Source organism: Heteronotia binoei, chromosome 9 (assembly GCF_032191835.1).
Source record: "Heteronotia binoei isolate CCM8104 ecotype False Entrance Well chromosome 9, APGP_CSIRO_Hbin_v1, whole genome shotgun sequence".
Taxonomy (NCBI): Eukaryota; Metazoa; Chordata; class Lepidosauria; order Squamata; family Gekkonidae; genus Heteronotia; species Heteronotia binoei.
The window spans coordinates 61,804,690-61,817,662 of NC_083231.1; the positions used below are offsets into that span (position 1 = coordinate 61,804,690).

At 42.2% G+C, this 12,973-nt stretch overlaps 1 protein-coding gene across 1 annotated transcript in view; it reads left to right on the forward strand.

Moving 5' to 3' along the window:
- Positions 1–12,973, forward strand: part of FREM3 (FRAS1 related extracellular matrix 3) — a 142,317-nt gene that overhangs the window by 48,768 nt on the left and 80,576 nt on the right. The window contains exon 3 of the mRNA XM_060246706.1: positions 2,835–2,981. Coding sequence (XP_060102689.1) covers positions 2,835–2,981 — 147 coding nt within the window. The remainder of the gene's footprint in view (positions 1–2,834; positions 2,982–12,973) is intronic.

The following is a 12,973-nucleotide window of genomic DNA, read 5'->3' on the forward strand; positions in this document are numbered from 1 at the left end:
TGCTTGTCACACCCTTGTTCCTGGCTCCACCCCAATGTCTCCTGACTTCACCCCCAAAGTCTCCTGGCTCCACCCCCAAAGTCCCCAGATATTTCTTGAATTGGACTTGGCAACCCTATCCTTAGGCCAGCTTGCTTTTTAAAATTGGGGTTTCCTCTCCCACTTTGCCGTGTAAAATTGTCTATCACAGGGTGCTTAGGCTGCTTGGTGTAAAGATTGCTTGTTTGCTCTCTGGATGTTGTTGTGGTGGTGTATTTTTTTTTTAAAGAGAAATAATATCTGTCTCCGACAAGAGGCTTGTTGTGGAAAAGAACAACCCCCTGTTGTCTTTTTCCCCCCTCCTTCTCTCTCTTCTTTCTCTCTTTCTCTCTTTCTTTCTTTTGTAGGGATCCCTGGAGGTCCCTTCCAACTCTGTGATTCTTTGATGCTAAGCAGGTGCTCTGCCACTGAGCCACAGACCCTTCCAGTCTGCTGTAGACTGACCTTTTGTCTAGCGAGATGGGTATTGTCTGCTCAAGCTAGCATTGGCTCTCCAGGGTTTCAAGTGGAGGTCTTCACATGACATGATCCTTTTAACTAGAGATGCCAGGGTTGAACCTGGGACCTTCTGCATGCCAAGCCAAAGCCGCTTTCTAGCTGCTTATACTGCTTTCTAGCTGTCTTATACTGACCTTTGGTCTATCAAGATGGGTATTATTCAGAGGTGGAATTCTAGTCGGAGCTCCTTTGCATATTAGGCCTCACCCCCTGATGTAGCCAATCCTCCAAGAGCTTACAAAAAAGAGGGTCTAGTTCCATAGAACTTACAGCAAAACCCAAAAAAGAGTTATAGTGTTTTAAAGGCAATCTTTTTGTGTGTGTGTGTGTGTGTGTGTGAAATCCTTTTCTGTTTGCCATTGGAAGTTGTGGAAAGTACTTCTGAGCATCTTTTAATAGAGGCATGTGAGAGTCCTCAGATCTGGGGTGGCAGGGTGGCATCAGGAAATACTTCTTAGTTTTAGGAAAGGAGAATCTAGGTTGTTTTTGTAATAGTTATTTGAGGGTGGAAGATAAAGTGAGTAAAAGTTTTACACTGCCCACAAATAACGTTCCTGAAATGACCAATAATATTAGTACTGGGATCAATGACTAGGAGTTGTTGCATTCATAGGATGTAATAGAATGCGGGCAGAATGAATTACTACAGAAACTCTGAATGTGCCAGTATTCTCTTAATGGATTGCAAAGCATGTCTCTCTGCTGGGAGGGAGGGCTGCTTTTGCTCTTTCCTCAGGATCGGAGGAGCGCCTGTGGGGGGAGCGCGGCAGGGAGGAAAGCCGGACGAGAGTCGAGATTGGCCAGCCGCTGGCCGTGAAAGCAGCCTGAGGGGATAGGGTTGCCAATCCCCAGGTTGGGGGCAAGGGATCCCCCAGTTTGGAGGCCCTCTCCCCACTTCAGGGTCATCAGAAAGCAGAGGGGAAGAGGGAAATGTCTGCTGGGCTCTCCATGATTCCCTATGGAGACTGATTCCCATAGGGTGTAATGGAGAATTGATATAGGGTATAATGGAGAATTGTCGGGTGTCTGGGGCTCTGGGGGGCTGTTTTTTGAGATAGAGGCACCACATTTTCAGCATACCATCTGGTGTCTCTCCTCAAAACACCCTTCAAGTTTCAAAAAGATTGGACCAGGGGGTCTTATTCTATGAGCCTCCAATGAAGGTGCTCCTAGCCGTTATTACCAATGGAAAGGAAAGGTCCCCTGTGCAAGCACCAGTCGTTTTTGACCCTGGGGTGACGCTGCTTTCACGTTTTCACGGCAGACCTTTTTAGGTGGTGGTTTGTCATTGCCTTCCCCGGTCATCTACACTTTCCCCCCAGCAAGCTGGGTACTCATTTTACTTCCTGTTTCCGGCAGTGGCATTTGGGGGAAATGATGTCACAGGAAGTGATGTCACTTCCTGCTTCCGGCAGGTGGCGCAGGGAAAATGATGTCACGGGAAGTGATGTCACTTCCTGTTTCCGGCAGTGGCATGACGTCACCGGAAGTGACGTCACTTCCTGTTTCCGACGGGACGTGCGCTTTGCGCGCGCACACACACATTCATCCCCCCCCCTCAAGGTGTCCCTGGCTGGCCTGCAGATATTATGGCCACCCTAGGTGAAATGCAGGAGCAAGCTGTAATGAGCTGCGGCTCCTGGCTGTATGCATAGTGTACATACAATAAAACAGATGGATACAGCTTTTTTATTCATTCATTATGACTGTGTGTCCTTATGGTTCCAACCCCCTCAACTTGTCCCTTGCAAGTATCACTGGTTCATTTTTATACACACACCCTCACTGGACTTCTAAACTTGAAATGAACCCAGCACAGGGGGGAAAGGCTTGATCAAGGGACATTAAAATAAAGCACTGATTATGTACAAATGGATGTATTCTATTAACTGTGATTGGAATGAGATCGCAGAATGGAACTCTTCCGCTTCTTCTTTTGGTTTCTTGTGACTGCTGAAAAGCTGTTTCTGATAGTCAATGAACCCTCAGGAGCCAACTGCAGTGCAGGCCAAAGAGTTACAAGAATAAAGGGAAATTGCCCACTTGCATTTTTGTGAATGGTTGCTCCACTCTTGTGGGGTGATTTCTACCAGTTTCCCTTACGCTGTAATTCCAGATCCAAGGCTTTTGTGGGGGCACAGTGGGCAGCAGGGGAAGAGCTATCTTTCCTACTCATGATTCATAGTATCCAATCCATTAATTTTCCTAGTGTATTTACACTGCATGTTTAAATAATTCTTTCCCCTTTTTCAAGATTACATGTTTGGTATGATGATGTTTATTTCAATGAATTTCAGGAGGGAACAGGTTGAAGAGTCAACCATTCCGTTTGAACTGGGCTTGGATTTCTCTGGAAAAGGAATACTACGTAGTAGATGAAGACTCCAAGGTTCTAGAGGTAACTCTGAAACGCAGAGGATATCTGGGAGAGACATCATTCATTAGTGAGTATACCTTTGAGTCATCCCTTTATCAAGCTGTAACTGTTATGGAATGCACTTTTCAACTGGATTTTACTGTATGAACTGGCAAAATCCAGTTGGAAAGTGCAATGAAAGTGCATTATTTAATATGTGATCACAGCCTGAGTAACACAACATGGATATTAATAATTAAGAAATATCTTTCTGGAATATACATATAAAAACAATTTTTGAGTTTTTTGTGTTGGTTATTGTATGTTCTTTATTTCCACAAAAATTTTATGGTTTACTGATTTCAAGTACTGTGGTTTTATCATGGGTCAAAAATCATGAATATATGGGCTTATGAATATTTTCAGGATCACATATTCCTAGTACCCTGTTAGTATTATTTGGGAAATTACTTATTGTTCACTTCGATTTTTAGGAAAGATACCTGTTCTTATCCATGGATTTAACTGGTTATTGTACCAGTTGCGTTGGTAGAAAAATATCACTTAGAAACAAGCAGCCGTTCAGTACTGTCTTGAGTTATGTGACCTCTTTAAAAATGGATGCAATGAACAGCCAAAATAACACAGTGACTGGAGCAGAGAGCTAATTGTTAATGTTTAACATTTATAAAAATCAATGAGCTTTCCCAGTTTCAGCAAGAAGTCTTGACTTGTTTAACTGTGGCTCACTGAATTCCTCTTACAAACAGAGAAAAGTAAATAAGAAACACTAAATGGCTTTATCAGATAGATGCTTTTGAAAAGTATTTAGAGAAATGTAAAGTGGAACATTCCAGCTTCTATTGGATATTGCATGGGGGCAAGGGTGATTTTCAAAACACATTTGCTGTTAAGGCTCATGGTACAGAAATGTGAAGCTTAGGCGCAAGGGCTTTTTGCATATGAACATGTGTGGACGTACCTTTTTAAAATTGCCTTGCAAAACTTGAGTTCAGTTGCAGTTGAAGAGTATGTGATAGAGTCTGTCAAAGAGTATCTCTTTGGCTCATGACTTCGCTGTAGCTGTGGTTCCCACAGTATATTTCTAAAGGCCAGATTAAATACAATGGGGAAAACAATGATTTAACAATTTCATAAGAAGGGCAAGTTGGTCAAAGACAAAACCATGAAGGTATGAATCCTTACAACCCCATTGAGGTCCTGTCCTCCACAGGCTCCATCCCCAAATCACCAAGATGTTCCCAACCTGTTTTACTAATTTATTGTTTTAACTGTTGTTATTTAATTGTTTTTAAACCAAACCTATGTAAGTTTTATATGTTGTAAGCCGCCCTGAGCCACCTCGGTGGGAAGGGCGGGATATAAATCGAAATATAAACAAACAAACAAACAAACAAACAAACCTGCATAGGGTTGCCAAATCCAACCCCAGAAATATCTGGGGACTTTGGGGGTGGAGCCAGGAGACTTTGGGGGTGGAGCCAGGAAACACTGGGGTGGAGCTAGGGGGGAGGGAGGAAACGGCGCCAGGGAGCGTGGCGAGCCGCCCCGCAGCTGCCGCCTCTTTTCCGCTCGCCGTGGCTGCTCCTCTGAGATGGGCTCAGCCTGAGCCCATCTTGGAGGAGCAGCCACGGCGAGCAGAGTAGAGGTGGCAGCGGCGGCCTCTTCTCCGCTTGCCGTGGCTGTTCCTCCGAGATGGGCTCAGCCTGAGCCCATCTTGGAGGAGCAGCCACAGCGAGCAGAGTAGAGGCGGCAGCGGTGCGGCGGCCTCGCCCGCTCCGCCTCTGGGATGGAAGCGGAGGGGGGGTGGAGGCGGGCCGGGAGCGTGGTGAGCCGCAAGTCCGGGTCCTAGAAGGGCCCGGATTTGCAGCTCGCCATGTTCCTGGCCTGCCTCGCCCTCCCCTGCGCTGCTGCCGCCTCTTGGCTGCTCCTCCGAGGTGGGCTCAGCCTGGGCCCATCTCGGAGGAGAAACTGTGGTGGGCGGGGAGGGGGGGCAGCGGCGCGGCGGCCTCGCCGACTCCAGGATCCGGCGGCTCGGCGCCGTTTCCCCCTCTCCCCCCACTTCCATTTTTTGGGGGAGCGAGGGAAGAGGGTGGAAATCCTGGGGTCCCCCGCCAGGGCAGGAGGGTTGGGAAGCCTAAACCTGCATGTGGCAACTCTGCCCCTCCAATGGTGGCCAGGGGAGACCTTGCAACCCTGTCCTGAAACCTGGAATGGTCTGACTGGCATCGGTGTCTGCCTCCCATCTTTTTTATCTTACTCTCTGAGAATGCCGTTAGCTTGACCTCGAGTTCTCAGAAAAAAAAGCTTCTATGATTTTTTACTAGTCCGAAGCCTAAACCAATTCTGAATAGACAAGCTAGGCAAGCCAGTTTCTTGACAATTACTGCTGCTGTCTTTGATATTCTGAAACCCAAACTTGGCATAAACTTTTTAAAAGAGTTTGGGCTGAGTTCACTAGACCTCACTTGAGTTCCCCACAACTACACAGCAGCTGTGGGGAATGGTTATTAGAAAATAAAGCACAGCCTCTTTGGTTTCATAATACTGCCATGGGGGAGTATTATGAAACCAAACAGTGCTCTAGGGAGTTATTTCCCTGTTTTTACTGCTTGTGTGCACAGAATACTCCGTGTGGAGAAGCAAAGATAGAGAAACAGTTCACCTCCAGCACAAGAAAATAGCTGGAGGGGGAGGCAGGAGCCCTTCCTCCTCCAGTGGTGATGTTTTGAGCCCAAACAAATCCTCCTATATTTTTCAATGGTAATTCCCAGCGGTTGCTGAATATCCTGTTTGGCCTTGAGAATAGGGGTCAATAACAGGTTGTAATTTATAAGCAGACTTATTAGAAAGTAAACTCTGAGTTCCCAATGGCAGTGTAGCGATCGTTGATGCAGGATTGTTACCCTTCATCAGAAACTTATGGGTTTTTTGGGGGGGAGGCGGCGGATCTCATTACATTTCAGTTCCATATACACTATGTCAGCTCTCTCTCTCTCTCTCTTTGCATTTATATGTGCATGTCAATGTTTCCTCTAAGCTGCAGAGTCTTGTGAGCTAGTGGCATGAAAGTTGTGAGCTGCTGCATAAATTATTGTGCTCTTGACCATTTTTCCTGAGGTAATACAAAAATGTGTGAGCTGGAGGCTAAAAATCTGTGAGCTAGCTCACACTAACTCTGCTTAGAGGGAACACTGGTGCACGTGTGTGTGTGCATGTGTGCGTGTACCTGGAAGTCATGGTGACCTTTGGTGACTGACCCCTACTGGGGGCCTGAAAGATATTTGGGGAGGTGGCTGAATAAAGCCTGCTCTTGCCTGCTAACTCCTGGTATTCCAAGGAATTATGTTAAATAGCTCTTGAGTCACCACTAGCTTTATGTTACATAGTCGTTCTTTTTTCAGGTGAATTTTAAAAGGCAAATAATTTACTAGTGGCTTTGAAGTTGAGTGGAAGGCTAATGTTGTTAAATCCTTACCCTGACAGCCTTTTGCCTACTTTCCCACCCAAAGGGTGGCAGAATATACTTCACATAGTAAAACACAACCAGAAAAAGAAAGCAGTACAATTTACTACAGGTATCTTTGCACAGTCCAGAAAAATCGCTAGCAGGTGCAGTGTCGCTAACTGAAACCTTTTTAGCAATGCAGAGCAGCTTTGGGGAAAAAAGTCAGAAACTATTTCCCTCACCAGAGTTCACCCCCCCCCAAGTAATTTTGACACCTTTTTTTAAAAAAAAACAAAAACAAAGAAAAAACCCCAGACCAATAACTGTTGACTGGCCAAGTGTTAAGAATAATCCTATTTTAGCAGTTATACTGAATCGAGGTTCTCCTGAGTATTAACCATTTCTAAATGGGTCTGGAGTGCAAGAACTGAGGGAACTAATGTCAGGAAAGGGTTTCGCAGTTCACAGCTTTCTGGAGCTTCTTGCAGGATATCAGATTTTCTCAGACCCGCTTGAGGGATTCAGCATGACAATGGTTTATTATTCTTGCGAAGAGGTAAAGTTTCCCAACTGATGATGTCAAACCATAATTTAAACAAAATAGTTCAGTTATTTGAGCTGATGCTGAGTTAGACATTAATGAAAGCTTCTAAGATGTTATATTGAACTTGGATTGTACTCATGTCTTTGTTTAGAACTACAAACAACCGTCAAATAACATTTTTAAAGTTAGAATAAGAAAAAGATTATTTAAGATAGAGTGGCATAATTTCCTCAGGTAGTAGATTGTTTTGGTATAGTTGAGTATGTCAGCCTTTCACTTGGTTTTTAAGAAATTTATTTTAACATTTTGATTCTTATGGTTTTTAAGACACTGAACAAAGTCAAAGTTGCCTTGATAATGAAATAACTAGCTGCTTAACCCATTTTAAAGATTGCTAAATGGAATCATCAGAAATATTACAAAAGAATCTTTCTTAGGATGATCAGAACAGTACCACTAAGGTCCAGCTGTAGTCGTACTTCAGTTTTCAAGCTGGATCAAAAATTTAAATTCATGATGGTTCTTAGAGGTAAATTGGTGTGTGTGTAAAGTACCATCATTGTAGCTGACATGGCAACCCCATAGGGTTTTCAAAGCAAGTGATGAAGCAGAGGTGGTTTGCCATTGTCTTCCTCAGCAAGATCTTCCTTGGTGGTCTCCCATCCAAGTACTGACCCTGACCTGCTTGGCTTCCAAGATCTGACAAGATCGGCCTGTGTTATACCATTCTGCATCCCTGGTGAATGGATAGGAGGGTGTGAAATGATTTCACATAAGAATGATTATTGCATGTTTTGGGAGCATAAACTATCCACTTTGGTGTTAGTTTTTTATGGAAATCACAGGAGACCAACTCTTTTATGGGATAGGACTAATAGTTTCAACTACTGTTGATAATTACCAATCAAATTATCAGTCAGTCCTAAACAGAGTTACACCAAGTTCATTGTTTTCAATAGTCTTAGAAGGGAATAACTCTGTTTAGGATTGCCCTGTAAATTTGGTATTCTGATAGATTAGAACATGGAGCCATTGTGTGGCTGCAGATAGTTCATACTGTTCCTAAACATTAGGACTTGAATCTTTTGAATAAGTTTCATGCAGACTAGATCAGGGGTGTCAAATGTCCGGCCTGCAGACCAAACTGGCCCACCCCGGGCTTCAGTCAGGCCCGTGGGGCTCTTTTTTCCTCCCCCACTCCTGTCCTCACCCTTTAAGGCTCCAAGGCTGCTGACATTCCCAGCCTCTTCTTCCTTCTCTTTGCAGAGGCTAAAGCAGAAAGCAAAGTTGCAAAGAAAATGCGGAATGGATTTTCCATTCAGGCTTCTGAGCAGAGCAGATGTGAATGGAACATCCATTGCATATTTTCCTTGCAACTTTGTCTTGTTTCAGTGGAGTGGAGCTTCCCAGCATTCATGTGGCCAGCTGAAGCTTTCTGGAGTTGAGTTCTTGCAAATCAAGCATTGATGCTTTGAGCCAGCTTTGTCTCTTCTCAATGGACATGAGAACTAGCGCCTAGTGAGTACTGTAACTTGGGAACCAACAGCCAAAGGGGGATATTACACTGAAGAGCCACTGCTAATCTGAGTAGACCCAGGGGTGGTGGTGGTGGGGAGAAGCTTGCAATGCCCTGCCATTTTATGTTTTCCGAGGCTGAGAGCATTTTATATTTTTAGTTTTCTGCTTTGATCCTTCTGCTTTTTCTTTTTTCCCCCCAATATTTTTATAGTTTATTAAATTAATATATTGTGTACAAGCCTGTTACCATACAAAAGAAAAAATTATTAAAACAGAAGTCGAAGGCAGTGTTTTCACTAATTATATATACATTCAAATTCCATTATCTCTATTCACCTTCACTGCATTCACCTTCACTATTACATTACAAATTAAACCCATTTATCCTTTTCACTTGCACTCAAGGAAAACTCATTAAAGATATTTTATCGATGACGCTTGACACCTTACATAATACTTTATTTCCATACACCTTTAACCGTCTGTATGACCTGCCCCACTAATCTAACTATTTGCTTTGGCATTCCATTCAGCAGCACCATCCAATTATGAATCCTCCATTTTTGGTATTTCTTTCCTAATGAGTCCTCCATTTTTGGTATTTCTTCTGTTTACACCAATTTCTCTCTTGGTTATTTAAAACCTCTCTTGGTTTTGGAGTTAAATGCCTAATTATCCATAATATCTCTTTCATTTTTTTATTTTTCTGACCTCTAGATCTAATAAGTTGCTCCCTTTCCCTTCTCCAAACAACATCTTTGATCTGTTTCCTTATGTCTCTTGAATGCATTTCTCTAAGTGAACCATTCTTTTTTAGCTTTAGAGAGTTTAACCTATATATATATTCATTTTCCCTCTCGGGTTTTTTTTTGTTCTTTTTCCAGCATGGGGGTCAATGTTTCCACTACTGAACAAAATAAATCCTCATTTATTTCTTCTGATATGCTTAAAAATCTTGGAGTATATTTTACCTTATACATGTCTGATCTAGTAATCCTGGTCTCTGATTCTTCCTGTTTAATTTCCAAGTCACCTGTATCTTGCTCCTTTAGTATTTGTTTTGTATCAATAGAATTTTTGGTTTGCGTCAACTTTGTCATATCCGTTTTTATATCCTTCAATCCATTTTCTAATCCATCAAGCTTAAATTTTAATCCCCCTATCTGTTCCATTAAATTGTTCTGCATCTGATTTAATGCCCCCATTAAAGAATCTTCAAAAAATGACTGAAATACTTTGAGAGCATCCTGCAACAACATGATTCCCTCTATCATTGAGTTAAGCAGGAGAAATTCAAATTATCATATAATAATATAGAATGAAGACACCAATACAGAGATTTAGTATCCCTTTACCAACTAGTCTAAATCAATTTCTTCCCCAAGCAATAATGCTTCATGTTCAACTGATTTCAATAATTATTCATTATTTGCCTTCCTCTTGCACCACTTAACCCTTTCAAACACTCCACTCACTACCTCTTGCAGACTACATACACTCACTTCTTCATTCATTCTCCATCCTAATCCTTTCTCATTAACCATACACTTTTACTTAGACCGACACACATTCATACACTTTTGTAAATTATACAGTGATAGACTAACAGCATTCAATTCCTTGCTTTCCCTCTCTTTCTTCTTTCTTCCTTCAGTCCTTCTGTTTCCCCTTTCTTCCTCCTCTTCTTTGTCCGTTTTTCCCCCCTTTTGTCTTTCTGGTCTTTCTAGTCTTTAAATTTCTTCTTCCAAGTTACTTATAGTCTATTGATCAAACTCAGTCTTTTAATGAACTATTCACTTTTCTACAGCTCTTAGTCCTAAAAAATAGTCCACCTAATCCTTAATATAAATCAGATCTTCTATAACATTATATATTTTCTCCCATCCGATCTCCACAACACGTAGCAATCTTTACACACAATGTTTTAAATGAGTCTTTAGTTTTAGGCAAGTTTTTTCTTGATGTTTTATTTTTAAAATTGCATTGCAAAATCCCACTATTCCCCCACTTTTCCCTTTTAAACAAAATATCGCAAGAGTTTTTAAGTATGTCTGTATTAGTTTAAAAATAATATTTTAATTGTGTTTGCCTGTGTCCTTTATAAAGTCTATATCTCTGCTATCTGGCATTACATTTTAGGACATACATGGATAGGCCCCACAAAGTCCCATCTATGTCAGATTTGACCCTCATAACAAATGAGTTTGACACCCCTGAATAGTTTCTGCTGCACACCATGCTTCATTTCCTCTAATACTTCTGTTTGTGCAAGATCAGTGCTTTTCTATGGGTCTGTGATATTCCCTGAATTATATGAAAATGTAATGATGACTGTTTTAATAATTGGTTAATATAGGTGGAGGGATTGGTTGAGTGATGGAGGGAATAAGCCAGTGAGCCTGTTAGGAATTGTGTTTTGCATAAGGAGTGTGATTGGTTGAGTGTTGGAGGGATCAGCTTGTGTGAGTGTGAAGAAAGTGTGTGGGGGTAGTAGAGGAAGAGTCAGTGTCAGAGGGTGCTGAGGCTTTGTGAGAATCTGTGGTGTCTCAATGTTATTGTGTCTGTCAACCTGGTATATAGGAACCCTCAGGATAGGTAAGCATTCTGAAGTGTCTGTAAGCAGTGTCCAGGAAAGGGAGATTGAGGCAGTCAATAAGGGAGTAATAGTTTCCAGTACCATGTTAGTGTCAGAGTATACAGTGGCAGATGGTGGTCAGCTGGTGTGGGAACCTTCTGAAATAGGAAAGGAGTCTGCCACAGTGATTATGGAATTGTGAAAGGGGGAAGGTTTCACCACAATGTTCTTGTGTAAACAGACATTTTAGAGGAAGAGGTAGCATACTTAGAGACTATCTTGTGCACCCAGCACTCATTCATACGATCCAAATGTTGTGCATTTGTGGGCAGACTCTGAATGGTTGTGTTCTTTTTTCTTCTCTCCCAGTCTTTGAGCTTGTGTCATACCCGTATTCCACACTTTCCCTCTGTGCCTCTGCTCCTGTTCCCTGGTAGTTGGCTAACATCCAGGGCAAGTGTTTTGTCTGTTCAAAGCAAGGGCTAGCCTTGCAGCTAGTGGCTAATTATGTTACATGAGAGGAATTAATGCTATTTAATTTTTGAGTGCAGTAGCTCAGCTGAAAGTGGTCATAGAGTAACAGGTTGCTTGTGTTAGCAGGAGTACTCTTTCTTGATAATGTTTGGAGGGCAGATGACCAAAAAATAAAATACTGGATGACATTACTGGATATTGTTGCAAATAGAGGGTGCAAAACACGAAAAGTTGGTCAGATATATGACAAATTGATGTTATGTATTATTACTTTCTGATTCCCAACCAAACCAAAATATGTTCATGTTTTCTCAAAAAAAAAATAACCGCTTTTCAACAACTGTGCTTTGAGCTTCTCTATTGAAATGAGCAGTGTGTTAAATCTGTCACAACCCTCGCCAGCTGATTGAAGCCCAGATAAATTTTCTTTGGAATAGCTCCTCTTAAACATCCTGAAGATCCATTTGCAGCTTCAAAAGAAAATGTTAGCTGGTGGGGTAAGAGAAATGGAATGACTAGTCAATTATTTTGCAAGCTTCAGTTGGAAAAAAATGGCAGTTATACAGCGGAAAAAATGTATGATCTGTAGATTGTAGAATTCACTGCTTGTGGACATAGTGACAGCCACAAGCATTAAAAAAGGTAAAGGTAGTCCCTGTGCAAGCACCAGTCATTTCTGGGGTGACGTTGCATCATGTCATTTTCACAGCAGACTCTATGAGGATGGCATGACTAAATGGAATCTCCACACCCAGAAGACTTAAGCCTCTGAGCACCTGTGCTAGAAGGCAACATCAAATGGAATACTTGGTCCCTGTGCCCTGTTTATTGCCTTCCCTGGACAATTTTTGGCTACTGTATAAGGTGGATGCTGAACCATATGGACCACAGGTCTGATACAGCAGGGTACCTCTTATGTTCTTCTATTCTGGTCCCTCCATTTACCCCCCCTTCCAAAATTTCTTATTATGTAATGTAATGTAATGTAAAATTTTATTTATATCCCGCCCTCCCCCGCCGAAGCAAGCTCAGGGCGGCTTACAACATTTAAAATGAACAATACAATAATAAAACATTAAAATCACATTAAAACCAATCAGTAATTAAAACATTCCTAAACTAACAGTGGCGGTAAGTATTATTAATCTAGCCGTAAACATTAGTACAATCATTAGTAAACGCCTGTCTGAAGAGGGCAGTCTTAAACAGCAGTAGCTACTGAAACAGGATATTGGGTAGGGTTGCCACATCCACTCTGGCAACTGGCAGGAGATGGGCATAAGGTTGCTTGATCCAGGCTGGAAAACTCCTGGAGGTTTGGAGATTGAGCCTGGGAAGAACAGGGACCTCAGTGGGGTACAATGCCATAGATTTCACCCTCCAAAGCATGCATTTTCTTCAGGGGAACTGATCTCTGTAGTCTGGAGATGAGCTGTTATCTCAAGGGATCCCTAATATTGGAGTCCAATTGTTACAGGACAATCGTTCCTAAATATTGTC